At 35.9% G+C, this 17,377-nt stretch overlaps 2 protein-coding genes across 2 annotated transcripts; both read right to left on the bottom strand.

The window, feature by feature from the left end:
* Nucleotides 1-1,035: 1,035 nt before the first annotated feature.
* Nucleotides 1,036-2,131, bottom strand: LOC126831499 (mitochondrial ribosome-associated GTPase 1). The gene has a single exon (XM_050562023.1). It carries the CDS (start codon nucleotides 2,025-2,027, stop codon nucleotides 1,047-1,049), a length of 981 nt encoding a protein of 326 aa, XP_050417980.1. The 5' UTR covers nucleotides 2,028-2,131; the 3' UTR covers nucleotides 1,036-1,046.
* An 8,650-nt stretch (nucleotides 2,132-10,781) lies between these two features.
* Nucleotides 10,782-17,374, bottom strand: LOC126832101 (tRNA wybutosine-synthesizing protein 5). The gene is made up of 7 exons (XM_050562786.2): nucleotides 16,913-17,374; nucleotides 16,010-16,164; nucleotides 15,535-15,604; nucleotides 13,984-14,166; nucleotides 13,489-13,576; nucleotides 12,311-12,427; nucleotides 10,782-11,062 (listed from the first exon to the last, which is right to left on the bottom strand). The coding sequence occupies exons 1-7, from the start codon at nucleotides 17,063-17,065 to the stop codon at nucleotides 10,803-10,805; spliced, it is 1,026 nt and encodes a 341-aa protein (XP_050418743.1). The 5' UTR covers nucleotides 17,066-17,374; the 3' UTR covers nucleotides 10,782-10,802.
* Nucleotides 17,375-17,377: the final 3 nt, after the last annotated feature.

The following is a 17,377-nucleotide window of genomic DNA, read 5'->3' as shown; positions in this document are numbered from 1 at the left end:
CTGTCTTCATTACATGTACATGTAGGTCAGTTGTCTTCACTGTCCCAATTGGAGCAGAAAACTTTGACATTAAACCCCATTTCATTTCAATTCCAATTAGGAATAGTGCTCTGGTATTATATAGGATGTTTGAAATACAAGTACATGTAGGTTTACGTCATTGCTGGAACTTGTAATAATAGTTATCGCCAGGCAGCCCAAACAATTTCTGTTAATTAGAAGATTGGGTTGATATCAACATCCCCAAACCATCCCCGTTCTCACTCTGTACCATTTTTCAACAGAGCCAAGAGAACATGGAGAAAATCATCTGAATTATTTATCATTGTGCACAATGACATCCTACACTATAAAATAAAAGCAACAAGAAACAAAAGAATTTAAATGGGCTTACATGCACCAAGCTGGTTAATGGAGACAGTCGTACACCATGCAGTGTGCTTTGAGAAAGATTTTGCCTGGACAGTGGGTTTTTTTGCCTATTCTTCATTGAATTTCAACTGTCAGAGGTTATTTTACGGGTACACAATCAACACTAGGATTAACCTGGGACTAACTGGTTATCGATCCAGTTCCCCACCCACTGAGTCACAGAAAAACAACACTTGGCAAACCTCGGACGATTCTGTTAATCTACATTTAGCCTCGGTTTTATGACGGTAAGTGATACATGTATTTACCTACGCCTATACAATTGTGATGCAGCACCGGTTTACTTATTGGGAAAACTTGACTCTTTTAAAAAGAAGTTATCAAAATTCTGTCATTCAATCGAAACGTGTTTAGAATTCTCAATGCAAAGTTGTCCTTGTTTGAAGAAAATCAGATAAACTTGAAAGAAAAACAGCTCCAGACTTTGAAATATTTGTATGATAAAACATTCTTCAAAGGCGGCGTGATGGGCAAATAAAGCCGTTAGTAATCCAGGAACTTGAAAGTAGTTCCTATGGCAGACTTTGTTATACAGCCGATGCTAGATGTAGGATACTGGAATCTGCTGAGGTTTGCCGAGTGAGCAAAACAAAAGACAAAGAAAACAATTTAGACTATTTCAATTGATTGTCATCTAAAAAATAAACGCCAAGTGCTCCTTCTCGAAAATCTTTTAACACAATAACTGCCGCTGCTATAAAATCTGGAAGATAACGATATTGATTTGTATCAGGGTCCAAAATCTTCTTAACTTTTTTATATTTTATGGCCACTTGAGTCAAAAATTCTGTTACACTGTCTGTGGGTTCGATTAATTCGTATTTTTCAACATATTCAAACCGCTGGTGCTTATTGAACCAATATAGTAAATAATCAGCGACATTATCTTGTCCTATAAAATGATCAGGTATGCAGCCACACACAGCTAGCTTCATTCCGACATCCACAGTGGGAATTTTGGGCGTCAAGATTCCTGGTGTATCTATGATGAAAGTCACAGGATCCATGTGAACTTTGATCTTTGTTAAAACACTGCGGGTTACCCCAGCAACGGCCCCAACCTTTGTGGCCTTCCCCTTCTTCTTAATATGAGACCAACGCACAGCATTAATAAAGGTTGATTTTCCCACATTAGGAACACCGATGACCATAACATTATATTCTTTCAAACCTGTACGTTCATATCTTGGCCGCGACTCAATTAGATTTATAGCAGAGGGCAATATTTCTTTTTTTAAGATCAGACTTTTTTCGTAATTCCGTAGGTCAGTGTAAAATATTGTGTCCACTCCTTGTGATTTGAGTTTAGTTTCCACGCTAAGCCTTCTTTCTGCGTTGATGTCAGCTAGATCAATTTTATTTAACAGTAGAAGATGTGGCCTCAAGCTTATGATATCTCGGAATCTCGGATTCCGACCCGAAAACGGAATTTTGGCATCGTGGACTTCGATAACACAATCAACGTCCTTCAAAATAGCATGCATCCGTTCCATACTTTTGAACATATGACCTGGAAACCATCGTAGGGCTTCTTGATTTGCAACCTCAAAGGTTTTCCTGAATGGTTTTGATATCTGGTATATCCGACTGGACATAATTTTCCAAACTTTCCACGCTGACGCCAATCTTCACACAATAATCAAGTTTCTAAGACTTAAAACCGAGCTTGTTTGTTATTCAAGGGGGCAGCCATATTGGGAAGGGGCACAACTCTAAGCACCCCAAGTGGTTAGACCACAGTTAAATTTCGACAGAAAACAAAACACAAAGAAAAACAATCAACAAAAACTGCAGTGTGCTATTTTTAAAATTTCAATGATCATCCATATTTGATCCGCCATTTATGTATTTCTTATTTCATTATAATATTTCATGTAATCATTTGTTTACATGCCGTCCGCACAGGCTGTTTTTCATGTACCCTATGCAATAAGAATTCATTTAAAGGACAATATTGGTGTCAGTCATTATCACATATGTGATAGAACTGGTTAAATACGTTCGAAATATAATTTTAATACAGAGATCATTACTACGATAGATGCGTTGTGAAGCTTTCAAGAAAAGGAAGTGCCGAACGCAAAGGAAAACACGAGTGATCCTTCTATATAACTGATCATGATTGAAGTGACGAGTGATAACAGATCCTTCGAAGACCAAAAATTAATATGTGAGGCTGTGAGAGGATATCTGATAATTCAAAAAAGTAATTGAATGCCACTAGATAAGGGAACGTACATTCCCTTGTTTTTATTCATTCTATACTTTATAAAAACATGGTAATGCACGGACATTTCTATTCTTCACGTTTTCTCTTATCTAGTGAATTATTTTTTTTTGAATTGTCAGTTATCCTCCCACAGTCTCATATAACAACTTTTGGTCTTCTAAGGAATTATTAGTGAACAGAAATTCTGCCGTCAATCTGTTATCACCGGTCACTTCAGTTAGTTATATAGAAGGATAGCTCGTGTTTTCCCTTTGCGTTCTCCACTCCCCTTTCTTGAACGCTTCATAACGCATCTATCGTAGAAATGATCTCTGTGTTAAAATTTTATTTTGAATGTGTTTAACCAGTTCTATCATAAATATGTGATAATGACTGACACCAATATTGTCCTTTAACTTTAAACGCTACTATGACGTTTTGTGTGGGTGAAATAGTTTTGTTTTACGTCCGCTTCTACCTAAGTGATATCGCAGACAATATGACGTTTTCCATTTGCTAGCTTCGGAAGAGGGGATCATAGAGCACCAGGTGGCATATTAAACACATACAGTATGCAATAGCTAACTCTGCCTATTGCAGGTCTTTCTTTAGGCCTGAAATGTTTTCTAAATTATTAATTAGACATTAATTAATCAACTCTCGGTGGCATCGGACTTCTCCGATATTAAATAGATTAGAACGGTTCAGTTATATTTTGATTTAATTTAAAAATGGAGGAGCGAGACTTAGCTTCGAACAACCAGTACGGTGGTTGAAATTATTGTACACGTCTTGTCAAAACATCAAAGGCAATATCTTCGCTCGCAATAGAGTAATTTGAACGAAATTTTCAAATTATTCATTTTACATTTTCTATTTTCGAACTATTATCTTACATAATGTATCTTTAATTTGACGTTTTCCATTTGTACATATGAAATTATATAATTACCGGCAATTAATTAAATGGCTTTAAGTTAAATTCTACCCCCACACACACAAACACATTTTAATTCAGCAGGTGAGATATTTAAATTAGTTGTTTATTTTAGTTAATTGCAACACACTCATCGTCATCAAAATCCTTTTGAAACATATCAACGATCTCTGACACTTTCAGTCATTGGCGCGAGTCAATCAACTAATCAAAATGGCACATGAAAGAGATCTGTCATGCCAATATAGAAGTATAAAAAAGGGAGAAACATTTTTATGGGTATCACAGTTATATGTTTGCTTCACTAACTGATTGTAAAAAGCAATTCAATAGGGAAAGAAGATATTTCAAAATCTGCAATGGATCAGATTGTTGTCAGAAGTTTGCTTGTTTCCATGGTAATTCAATTCGCTGAATCCAAACACACTCAAGATATTCCAAGATGGCTGCAAATTTCATCAAAGACTGTAAAAGTTCGACATCGCCATGGGATGCCTAAGGAAATTCAACAACACGTAGAAATAATTCAGATGTTTAATTCTAGTAAATCTTCAACAAGCTGTTGCTTAAATGGCGGGCGGTGTATTTTGGCAAGCTTTTGTCAATGCCCAAAGAATTTTTATGGACGTCGTTGTGAACATAAAAATGTTGAGAAGCCATGTGGACGATTAATGCACGGTGTGTGGGTGAAATCTGATTGTAATTTATGTCGCTGTTTTAATGGTTTAATGAATTGCATACCAATATCTAATCCCGGATGTGACGCTGAAAGGACAAAACAAGATCAGATGAGAGATGTGTATATTTTCCCGCCAAAACGTCATGTCTACCGCCATGTCAGAAAAGAAAATGTCCCCCAGTCCGCAGCTGTACAGACAATGAATAGACTATATTTGTTAACTATTGTGTTATTTGTTTTATGTTAGTATATAGCATGACAAGAATTAATATTGTGGTGATAGTTATTGATTGTTGAAAATTGAAAAGAGTAATACTCTTAGCCTATATTTTGATAATTAAGTAGGAGCGACTATGATACGTTTTGTTACTGATACAGTTATTCCACTTGATATGTATATATCGTTTTATCAATGTTTTGTTAAGTTTGAATATAAACTATAATAAATACTAAATATACTTGATTTGCGTCCCATATCTTATTATTTGTGTTAGCTTTGTTCTATTTTGGTGGTTTTTTGGGTGTTTTTTTTTGGGGGGGGGGGTAGTGGTTTAACGCATGCGCGTGAAATCACAAGGTCTGCCATTGAGTCAAGTCGCGTGGTTGCGTTCCTCCCCTGAATGGGACAAGGAGTAGGGTTGTCTGCCTAACGTCGTGGTTTTATTGAAATAAATATGAACCATATGTTAGCCCTGAAATGGCCTAGTTTGTGTTGAGTGGGAGTTACCCCCCCCCCCCCCACACACACACACACACGCACAAACACCCCCCCCCCCCTTTCTCTCTGTTGGTATGTTATAGCCTACAACGACCTAATAAGAATAGAGATAGGGAAATAAGATACATGCACCTCGGGCTATAAATTTTTACGAACTTGTTTTTTTTTTTGCTTCTTAAAGGGTAACACACCGTGACCCAGAATAACAAACGAGCAAAGTTTTGTCGTTCTGACTCCTTCACCTGAGCCTTTTTCGTTATTCGGGATTTGAATTTTAAATAACGAATAACGAGACAGAACATGTTTCGTGATTCGAGATTGAAATACAGTTATTATTTTTCTTAGAAATTTCATATTGTTATTGTCCATTTGTCAAATAACTTGCTTTGCTTTTATTTAATTGACTCATAAGAAGGATGCCTCAACATAAAAGAAACCACTCTTTTCACTTCTATGTAATAGAACAATCCATTAAAAAGAAGCCACCCCTTAATAAGTGCCCCTCGGTCTCTCGACATACTACTATCTATCATTGAGTGGAAATACGACGTGATTGCTTTGATCATCCTTGATCATCAATCATTGGCTCGAGCCGGGTAGTGACATGCCTGTTTCGGGTTTATACTACGACATTCTGTTTCACAAAACTCCTATAAGGAGCCGTCACTGAGCGCTATCCGGGCAACATCGGACAAATAGTTAATAATTAATGAATGCCACTTCAAGATAGTACTTGCTTAAATAATAGAACGAGAGATGCTGATATGGCTTACCCAAGGACGAGCGTATTATCCAGGAACCCACCATGAATTGTGAAGTCTTGTAAAAACTCGAAGTCCGTCCGTCGATGCGCAATTGTATAGTTCGTTTAACTCTATATACCCGTTACCGTGAAATTTTATTGTTGCATTCTGTTTCCTGGTAACTTAATCAACCATATTTATTATGATATGCAACATATGGTAGCCATGCGAATAAATCAATAAATTAAACATATACATAACTAAGATATTATTATTGTTTCTTAAAATTTCATATCATCGTTGTCCATTTGTCTAGTAAACTATGGCCTTTTTTTTGTTCAACTGACTTACAGGAAGGATGCCTCCGCAGTCAATAAAACACACTTATTACTCCTGTGTCATAAATGAGGCTATTTTGTATTTCAAGTTTGAGTAACGATTCATGAGAGAAAATGGGTTTTGTTATTCTGGATTGATTCATAATTATTATGTTTTCTTGCAAATTGTATATCCCTGTTGGGGGGGGGGGGGGTCGGCTTTAGATGATAAGGTTTGCCATTGTGTCAAGTGGCGTGGTGTCGATCCATACTTGTACGTGGCAAGAAGTAGGGTCACGTGCCTAATAAAAAACACCAGTTTACTTGACAAATGGACAATAATGTTATGAAGTTTCTAAGAAAAAATAATAATTTTATTTGAATCCCGAATAACGAAATAGACTGTCTCGTTATTCGGTATTCAAAATTGGAATCAAACTCGAACAACAAAATGGATTATTTTATGACATAGAAGTGAAAAGATTTTTTTAAACTGTTGATACATCCTTCTTACAAGTCAATTAAATAAATTTAAAAACCAGATTACTTCACAAATTTACAAGAATGATATAACAATTCTAAAAAAATAATCATCATTTGAATCCCGAATAACGAAGCACGTTCTGTCGTGTTATTCGTTATTCAAAATATGAATCCCGAATAACGAAACACGACCTGTCTCGTAATTCAAGCTCGAAAAGCAAAATGGTTTGGTGTATGGCAGAGAACTGAAAAAGTGTGTGTTTTTTACTGTTGAGGAATCCTTCTTATAAGTCAATTACTTGACAAATGGAGAATAATGAAATGGAATTCTAAGAAAAAGTAATGATTTTATTTGAATCCCGAATGGATTGCTTTATGGCATAGGCGTGAAAAGTTGGCTGTTTACTGCATAGGCATCCTTCTTATAAGTCAATTAGGAGCAACCGTGGATCAGTGCGTAAGACGTTGGTTCGCTAACCAGAAGGTTCCTAATTGGCCGAGAAAGTTTATTGAGATTTTCCGGTGAGGTTCGCTTTGTCAGTGGTGCAGGTCGAGGGACATAGCAAGGGACAACGTAAAGTCGTTCTGAAAGGACGAATAATCGAGGTACCGTGTACGCATTGGCGTGCAGCTGATTGGTGTTTGGTATCGTCAATCCATATACAGAAAAAAACCAGTTGGGAAAAGTGAACTTCTCGAAGTAAAAACCACATGGCTGGGCTTGTGAATCATTTCTTATAAAAAACTGCTTGTGCGATTATTTCCTTAAAATCTGTTTGTATTGTGAAGATTATCTTGTCTTAAAACATCTCAAACAAATCTTTTAATATTAATTTACACTTCAAAGTTCAGTTTTCACCACACAAATGGATCAATTTAAATTAGTAGATGAGATACCTAAGTATGTCGTTTTGTCTTTTAATTACTTTTAATACCTTTCTTGATCATCTAATCACGTCATCAGATTCTTTTAATCTGAGCAACGAGCTCTGCCATTTCCCACCATTAGTTATTCACGTGAGTTAATCAACAGATTGAGCTGTGATTGGCACGTGAACGAAATCTGCCACACTAAGAAGAAGGTATATAAATAAAGAATTTTTTTAGTAAAATATTATAAAACTGTTCCATTCGTGAATCAAGTGACAGATAAACACGAAATACACAATTTTTACCATGGATAAGATTATCACATGTCTAATGTTTGTTGCCATGGTAATCCAGTTCGTCGAAACCAGACAAACACAAGATGTTCCAAGATGGCTGCAAATTTCAACAAAGACTGTAAAGATACGATATCATCATGGTGACATTATTCCCAAGAAAATTCAACAACACGTAGAAATAATTCGGATGTTTAATTCCAGTAAATCTTCTACAAGCTGTTGCTTAAATGGCGGGCGGTGTATTATGGGAAGCTTTTGTCAATGCCCAAAGAATTTTTATGGACGTCGTTGTGAACATAAAAATGTTAAGAAGCCATGTGGACGATTAATGCACGGTGTGTGGGTAAAATCTGATTGTAATTTATGTCGCTGTTTTAATGGTTTAATGAATTGCATACCAATATCTAATCCCGGATGTGACGCCGAAAGGACAAAACAAGATCAAATGAGAGACGTGTATATTTTTCCACCAAAACGTAACGTCTACCGGGATCATGTTAGAAAAGAAGACGACCTCCAATCTGCAGCTGTACAGACAATGAATAGACTATATTTGTTAACTATTGTGTTATATATTTTAACTTAGTGTAGACCCTGGCTGGAATTCCTCTTATGGTGCAAATTAGGTGATTGTTGAAAAGAATAAAACTCAATAGTATAACAGTAGGAGAGACTATGATATGTTTTGTTATTGATACAGTTATCCGAGTTGATATGTACATATTGTTTTTCAATGATTTGTTAAGTTTGAAAATAAAATATAATAAATACTAAAATTATATTCGGATCATCATTTGTTTGTCTGACTGAATTCTTCTTGCTAACCAGGGGGTCGGGTTCGATCCAGGTGTTATGCGAGAAAGTTGAACGTATTCTTCTGTCTAAAACTTGCAGCCATTGTCAGTTCCTCTGTAAAGTGTATGGGAGATAACTCATGTTCTTTAGATAACTCCATTTAATTAGTAGAAAAAATGAACTAATTTGTTACTGCATGTGAACCTGCCCGCCCTGCTATAGGTAATTAATCAATCTACAAATTTAATAAGCTAGAGATGCAGATTTTCTTGAAGTTCACAGGAACTAGACTCAAGTTAAAATCGTGATGCAAAGTCTCGACCAATAAAATTGCTTATCACTCTGCTTAACTTGAGTCGAAAATGTTCATTATAGACCTTAGTCAAGGTATGGATATAATGAAACTATACACCAAGTTTCATTACCCGGACTTAATTAAAAACAAAGTTGCTCTATCCCATAGCATCGACCAATCATATTGCGTATCTCTGCTTAGCCTAAACAGAAAATGCTCATCATCAAACTCAGTCAAGGCATTGGCCTAATAAACCCCTACACAAAGTTTGAACATTCTAGCTCAATTATAAGAAAGGGAGTTATTATGTCCCTAAACGTGTGATGGACAGACAAACATATTTTAATAGTCCCCTTCTTATAGTTGGAATTGGATAAACAGCAAATCCACACCCTATCACAGGTGACCATATAAAAAAACAACTTTGAATTAAGTCTCAAAATGACTGAAATTTCCACAGTTTTCGAAGTGAAAACCAACATCACAATCGAAATGAAAATGAAATCAAATGGCTTACAGGGACGGTACACAGATTTTTGTCAAAAATTTATATTTTTATGAAAGCTTCTAGTGGAATTTTAAGATTTTGATGATATTTTTCAAACAAATTTTATAATGTTTTTATCACATTTCATGACTTTTTATGTTTTTATCATTATCAAATATTACGTTTTTATTATATATCTGCACTGATAATAAATAACTTTTTAGTTTTAGTGTTCAGCCATTGTGAGCTGCAAGCTGGGGGTCATAAAATGCCTGGATGATTTTCTTATTCACATCTGGATTTATTAGTATAGAAATTTATTATTGGCAGTAGCGATTTATGGTTAATTTTATACTTTGAAAAACATTTTTGTCTCATTTTATGATCATTTTATGAGAAATAATGAAATTTTATTTTTCTTATGATATTTTTTCATTTTATGAGAAATGATGAAATTTTTTGAAAATAAAAATGTTTTTATATTGTTTAACCATAGGCGTAAGAGCGAGAAGGACAGGGGGACCGGGGGGTGGGGGGCAGCTTCCCCCCTAACTTTTGGGCAATCTGACTTTTCAGGCAGATGGGTAAAGTGAAAACAAAAAATTATTATTTGATCTAGTTGGCAAAATAAAGTGCCCGAAATGGGTGAAATCTAATAAAACACCAATTTTACTTTTTTTTTAATGGAATAGCCCGAATTTATACTGAATTGACTATGAATTAAAACATTTTGTCTGCAGTCACTCTACTTTGTACAACATTTTCGGTCATCGATTATTATTTGTGAATGCAGCTGTTACAGTCTGATTGGATGGTTGGAATTCAGGTCGGCATTAAAAGGGATTTCGGTTACAAAACCATTGGATAAGTTTGGAGTTGCCTTAACTCACGGGCTAGAATAGCAGAAAAACGCATTTGTGATCGATTACATTTTCAAAATTTTCTCCAGGAGGGCGAGTCCCCCATACCCTGTGATGATTGGTTGTTTGTTTGTGATTCGGGTCAGCCACCTCAGGTAGTTATATGTTATATTGGACCACATTGAAGTTGCTGTATTCAAGGGCTGAAATAGCAGGAAAATGCTTTTGCCGCAGTTAAATTTTCAAAATTTTCTTCTTACGGTCCCCTGCCTCTGTGAACTGTAAACGACTGATTGGTTGATTGGAATTCGAGTCAGCTGGGGGTGGGGGGCTAACCCAAATTTTTCGGGCATTTCTAGTTTTGCCCCCCTAACAGTCATTGAGCCCGTACGCCTATGGGTTTAATGTCCTACTGTTCTGCTCCGACTGGGCTAATGAAGACGGGCATACACCATACAGTGTAGCCTACTATGAGGGAAATTTTGCTCGAATTTCAACTGCCCAGGGATTTTTTACATGCATACCAATGTGTACACGAGACCTTGTTTTTTTGTCCCATCTGAACGACTATACGTTGTCCCTTGCCAGGCCCTCTGCACACCACACTCAACTGCATCTCTAATTTTAACTTATAATAATAACAACTTATAACTCTTCAAGTATAACATGAGCAATTTATTTTTAACTGTCGGGTGGCTTCAAAAAAGTCTTTCGCTCTATTCTAGACATTAACCTTCTTGCGAAAAAATTTCTATATTCCTCGGGTAGTTCATCTAAAGTTTTTAGAGCACGGTCTAATATCTGCGTAGCTCTTTGAGCAGGTAATGGATCCTTGTTTCCGTATGGATCTTTTTTATCATACATTATATCATCTAAATGTTTCCAAAACACATTCACAGCTATACCAAAGTCTAGAGATATCACATTATGAAACCATAAAGCTGAAAAAAAACCAAACAAAACTCTTTTACAAAATAGGTCTTTCAATTCTGCTGACTCAATTTATAGTAACAAAGAGAAAGAGAGAGAAATGGGGTTTAACGTCCACTCGACACAAACTAGGTCATTTTGGGACTAACATATGGTTTAATTTTTTTATTATTATTTCAATAATTCGCTTGCGCGTAGGGGTCTTTAGCAGTGGGAGGAAACCAGAGGACCCAGAGAAAACCCACGAGGTTGAACAGGTGACCGTCCCTACTCCTTGTCACGTACAACCGGGGATTCAAAACCACACCAGTTGACTCAGTGACAGGCACTTGCTAACCATTCTGCCATCCACCCCCCCTAGTAACAAAGAGGTCTTGGGTTCGATTCTGGTGTTGGCCAAGAAAGTTCCCAAAGATTTTCCAGCGTGGTTTTCCCGTGTCAATAGTGCAGGACGGAACAAAAAACAGAGGTCTTGTGTACAACTTATCATGCATGTAAAAAACATATTGAATGTCTTGGCAAAAATTCTATCATAGCACACTGTATGGCGTATGTCAGTCTTCTGTAGCCCAGTCCGTGCAGAAAAGTAGGATGTTAAACTCCATTTCATTTAATGAGATAATATTCATTTAATTGGAACAAAAATATGGTAATGATGTAACTAATCCACTATAAAATACATGAATGTTAAAGAAGTAGCTTCTACTTCATATGTAAATATATGTAAATATATGTAAATAATCATAATCATATATAATCTATTGGATTTTAAAGGAGCAAAATCGCTAATATTGGCAACCTAGAAATTGACACAAACGGTTCACAACGCATATAATAATGTAATCTGAATGTACATAAACTGATTTACATTCAATTGTTTCTGTTTTTACTCTAATTTCAGATCAGTTATGTTCCGCAAAATATGCCAGAAGTCTCAATAGAATGGCAATCTCTAGCATCTGGTTATTCCAGTCTATTGCACATGCTCTGCAGATAAGAATATGATGTCACCGTTTGACATGACTTGTGGAGTATGTCTAGCCTCGTTGTTCCAGTCCCTTGTTACAAATGGTGCCGAAATGCATTATAGTACACGATTCGTGTACCAATGGTAAAAGCCGATCTTTACCAGGTAAGATCACAACATCAATGTTGATTGAAATTTAACAAATAATTTGGTTTTCAATATTGAATACTTTGGATGATATTGAGTTAAGAGACTGAGCTACTTTAATTAAAATTATAATAAAAAAACTAACCTGGTATAAAAAGAACATCCCCAGGTCGTAAAATACATTCATATCTTACAGCTTTATTAAATTCACTATATCTACCTGTATCAGGATTATCTATATCTAATACTTCAGATTTATCACCTGTTAATACACAGAGAGAGAGAAGTGGGGTTTAACATCCACTCAATACAAACTAGGTCCCTTGGGACTAACATATGGTGCAATTTCATTCCAATAAATCTTGGATGTAGGTGTGGTTTAAGTCCACTCGACTCAACCTAGATCATTTCATAAATCTTGGATGTAGGTGTCTTTAGAGAGAGAGAGAGAGAGAGAGAGAGAGAGAGAGATGTGGTTTAACGTCCACTCGACTCAAACTAGATCATTTCGGGACCAACATATGGTCCAATTTTATTTCAATAAATCACTTGCGAATAGGGGCCTTTAGCAGTGGGAGTAAACCGGAGGACACAGAGAAAACCCATGAGGTTGGATAGGCGACTCTACTTCTTGTCACGTACAACTGGGGAATCAAAAATCACGCCAGTCGACTTAATGACAGACCTTATGATACAGCAGGTGTTTTTAGGACTTGGAGAAAATCCTCAGGGTTAGGCACATGCTTTGGATCAAAACCATGCCACTTGAATCAATGACAGACTTTATGATCTAAAAGGCACATGTTATTGTGACTGCTCACTTCAGACATGTTTAAATTGGACATGGATTCACTGGCCCCTTTGCCATTGATAATAAGAATTTGTGTGGCTAGGCACTGAGATTTCTCTGGTCAATGATCCAAAAGTCTAAAAGGTCATTGTAGCAAATATATTTTCATCTTATTATGTTCACGAAGTTTGAGAGAGAGAGAAATGGGGTTTAACATTCACTTGACACAAACTAGGTCATTTTGGGACTAACACACGGATCAATTTTATTTCAATAATTTGCTTGCGCATAGGGGTCTTTAGCCATGGGAGGAAAACGGAGGACCCGGAGAAACCCCCCGCGGGTGTCACATACAACCAGGGAATTGAAACCACGCCAGTTGATTCAATGACAGACTTTATGATACAACGTGCATGCACTAACCATACGGCCACCCAACCCTCCCCCCACCAGCGAAGTTTGATGAGGATTTGGCATTTGTTTATATCAATTGGTAACACCCTCTCCCAAAACTATAATTAAAATGACTTTACCGTTTAAATATAAATAATTAGCATCTGTTGGACTGAATAAAACAACTCGCTTTTCACCTGACACTTGTATTAACATGTTATCCATTATCTGTGAAAACATAAAAATAATATTTATACTTGCTGATGCATTACTGACATAAATGATTATCAAGTTATTCTAAATGGGCAAGGACAGCTGTCTAGTTGTTCAGATGGGGTAAAAAAAACGAGGCCCCCTGTACACATTGGCATACACGTAAAAGATCCCTTGACAGTTGGAATTCGAGATAAGAGTATGCGGTAGTGCCGCTGTTCGGGAAAAATTTCCCTCATAGCACACTGTATGGTGTATGCCCGTCTTCATTAGCCCAGTTAGGAGCAGAATAGTAGGACATTAAACCCCATTTCATTTCATTTGATTCTAAATGTGGTTTAGCATCCTTTTTTTTGTCACTGACTGGGCTAATGAAGACAACGAAATTTCTTAAATGAGTCCAGTCCTAAGTTATAACTTACATCATAGTGTGTCCATAATTGAGTTGATTTTGAGGCTATACGTAAAACACTTGAGAAGAACTGATGCTCCTCAAAGAGATTAGGGAAATTGATATCTGTTGCCAGTTGGGGAAACTGTTGTTTGATATCAGCTACATCCTTTCTCGGATCTCCCCCCAAAGCTCTCAAATAATACTTCTCATTCTGAAATAACACAAAACAAAGTTACAATTTAATTTAAAAAACAGATAGGCTTCTTCCCTTTGTGGGAGCTGGCATGGCTCATTGAGTAAGTTGCTGGTACACTAACCAGGAGGACCGGGTGTGTTTCTGGTGTTGGTCGAGAAAGATCCCAGGGATTTTTCAGCATTGTTTCAACTTGTTAATGGTGCAGGATGGAGGATTAGCAAAGGTTTAATCTCACTGTGCCCCCCAATCAACTGGTGTTGTAGGGTAGTGTTGTGAAAATTTAAGTAAACAAAGGATTATAGACTGTATCCTTATTAGTACTGTTCACCTAGTTAAAATTTAATTATTTTAATGATTCAAATATATAAGTTAAGTTCACGTGTCATCGGTTAACGGGTATCTTAAATATTATTCACCTACCTTTCATTCAGACAGTACTCATAAATCAATCAAATATATGATTAGAAACTCACTATCATTATATAAGGATAGTTGTCACCCCCAATTACAACTTGTCTACGATATCACCTTAGGTGGAAGTGGACGTAAAACCCCAGAAACGAACGAAGCCCCAATTACATTATATCTTTTAAAATGGCTCAAGTTCGCATAGGGTTTATTCCTAATTCTCAAGGAGGTCAAAATTTAGTTAATTTGGGGTATAAGTACAGAGTTAAAAATACGAAACCCAATAGCACCAGCAGACTTTTACTGAAAATACAATAGTTCAATTGGATAACGGGGGACGATTGCCCCCTAAAAGACGAAAATATAAAAGAGTAGAAGAATCTATTAATGATCTAAAAATCAAACTGTTAAATGGAGTAAAAAGTGCAATTGAATATACTGACGCCATATCACATTTAGTAGGGTTATGATTTATGTTTGATACATGTATTTGTTGTTACTTTTATGAAATTTATTGTGAATAAAGTTGTTAATTAGTTTAAACCTAGTAGTTTAAAAAAAACAGACTATACTTTTAACACCATTGTATTTGATAATCCCCTTGCTTGATTAATCCCCCCATGAGAACAATAGCAGGGGGTACAGTGAGATGTCCCCTTAGCAAAGACACTGTCTAGTGATTTGGATGGGATGAAAAACCTAGGTCCCGGGTACATGTTAGTGTGTATTACGTTAAACTCCACTACATTTAATTACATCCCTTGCCTCAATGACCCATCCTTTGTATCTCAAATAATCGTTATTCTATACTGTCTACAACAAATATCAGAAAATTTTGGCCAAAGACAGTATGGAATAAAATATTTTTCATGAAACAACCAAATTTATTAACAGGCATGTTCAGAGACTGTGTAGTGAATTATAAAGTGATGGGGAATGGGGGTGCATATCTGGCATTTGCAAGAATTTATTTACCTCATCTATAAAATATTCCTGATGAATTTCTTCTGCTGCCCGTTTAACAAATACATCAAATGGTAAAGATCTGTAATATTAAATAAAGTAGCATTAGCAAGGAGAGTAAGATAGAAATGGGGTTTAACATCTACACAACACAAACTAGGCTATTTTGAGACAAACAATTTAATCTTTATATCAAATATGTGACCCGCTCCCACAAAACCAGGCGCTTGTCGCACAACTTCATTTTGTACTATGGGCACAAAAGCATAACCTGTATGCCTTCTTGTTGCTGGGAATGAGCCGAACTCAACTCCAGATGAGACGACAAATTTAAAAAGAATTGCATTTTTGGAAAGCTTAGGCTGTAGACTATTCAAATATGCTGCCAGCTCTAATTTGGTGTTATGGGAGCAGTTCACATATTTGCATGCACAGATGAAATTAAACATCTTTTCATTTTATTTCCAAGATGTAGATCAAGGCATACCTGTACAGGAAGTTTTTACTGATGAAATCCATTTGTGTTGTTTTACAAACATGCACTTTGACTTCTGATGAACCTCCTATATCTGATAAATAATCTACTGTCCATTTTCCTGTACATGATCCAATATCCAATCCTTTTAATACCACAGGTCTTCTCTGAAAAACATTTACAAATAGTTGGATTATTGTTTCTGTATTGCCGTTGGGCAGTTTATTAGTGCTGGGTATTGCCACTGCAGCCACAATATGATATGTATTGCAATTCAGGTGCTACGATACGATTTGTATCACGATTCATAACCAGGTCAGTATTTACCTAGAAAACATCAGGATAAAGGAATAATTGATATTTTTAGTCCTGCCGATGTCCAAGAAAAAAAAAAAGTTTTATATCAATTTAAGATATTGATGTTAATCAAAATAAGGACCAAAACAATTTAAGAGTGTTTGTAACATGGATAATTAAGAGTGACGAGTTACTTAATTAGTAAAGCGAGAAAATAAAAACATAAAAAAAAAAAATCATGATACATCGATTCGGCATCTTGCGATTCAATATGCGAATCGTGAAAAGGTGAATCGTGATACATCGATTCAACGATATATTATGTCAGCACTACCGTTTAGACTTGATTGTATTAATTTGGTTAAGAGTTTTCTACCTTGGAGACCCATGCAGGACTAACTTAAGTTAGTAGCCTTATTAATTGTTGATTTTAACGTTAAATATTGCAAATACAAAATAAATATCATTAAATTCTTTATAGAAACTGTTTATTCTGAAGTTATTTCAAACTTTATAAGTTCAACCATTTGGTTTTCTACAGGGAACACACTCACCAACACCCAAACAAGTACGGTAATTAACAAGCAATCTTTCTTGTTACTTAAAGTATTACCTCACCTGTGGGTATATTTCAGATCTGAAAATATCTTCTGTAATGTTAGAAAGTGTTTCTACTTCGATGACTTTTGTTTTGTTAATTTCTCCTGGTGTAAAACCATTTATATTTGACTGCCCTGACATGATGATACTGCTACACTTTGACTGTCGCATACATAGTATTAAATAGTAATTTTTTCTGCTTATTTCTCCTGCTTTGTATGATTGTAAATATTATTGTAACATTGTTTGAGTGGCATCATATGTTTAGAAGTTAAACGGTTTTATGATTCTCAGCCTGACAGATAGTCCGGGGTGTATAGACAGGCAATTAATTCACTGGTTGTGAGATCTGGACACACAATAATCAGAGGTATTACCGGGTGCCAGTTTTGTTACTGTTTAACAAATAACAGGATCTCGTGTCTCCATTAAAATTAAAATATAGTTATCGCCGACAAGGGAGATAACTTCCAAATTTACTCT

The sequence above is a fragment of the Patella vulgata genome, chromosome 9, assembly GCF_932274485.2.
Source record: "Patella vulgata chromosome 9, xgPatVulg1.2, whole genome shotgun sequence".
NCBI lineage: Eukaryota > Metazoa > Mollusca > Gastropoda > Patellidae > Patella > Patella vulgata.
The sequence above is the reverse complement of the archived record's forward strand: the minus strand, read 5'-3'. Positions and strand labels throughout refer to the sequence as shown.

Coding starts and splice junctions, on each gene's coding strand:
- LOC126831499 (XM_050562023.1), bottom strand. CDS start 2,027: ATGTCCAGTCGGATATACCAGATATCAAAACCATTCAGGAAAACCTTT.
- LOC126832101 (XM_050562786.2), bottom strand. CDS start 17,065: ATGCGACAGTCAAAGTGTAGCAGTATCATCATGTCAGGGCAGTCAAAT. Junction 15,605..16,009: donor AGTAAAAACTTCCTGTACAG/GTATGCCTTGAT, acceptor TTAATATTACAG/ATCTTTACCATTTGATGTAT. Junction 11,063..12,310: donor GGATGTTCTTTTTATACCAG/GTTAGTTTTTTT, acceptor GTTTTTTTTCAG/CTTTATGGTTTCATAATGTG.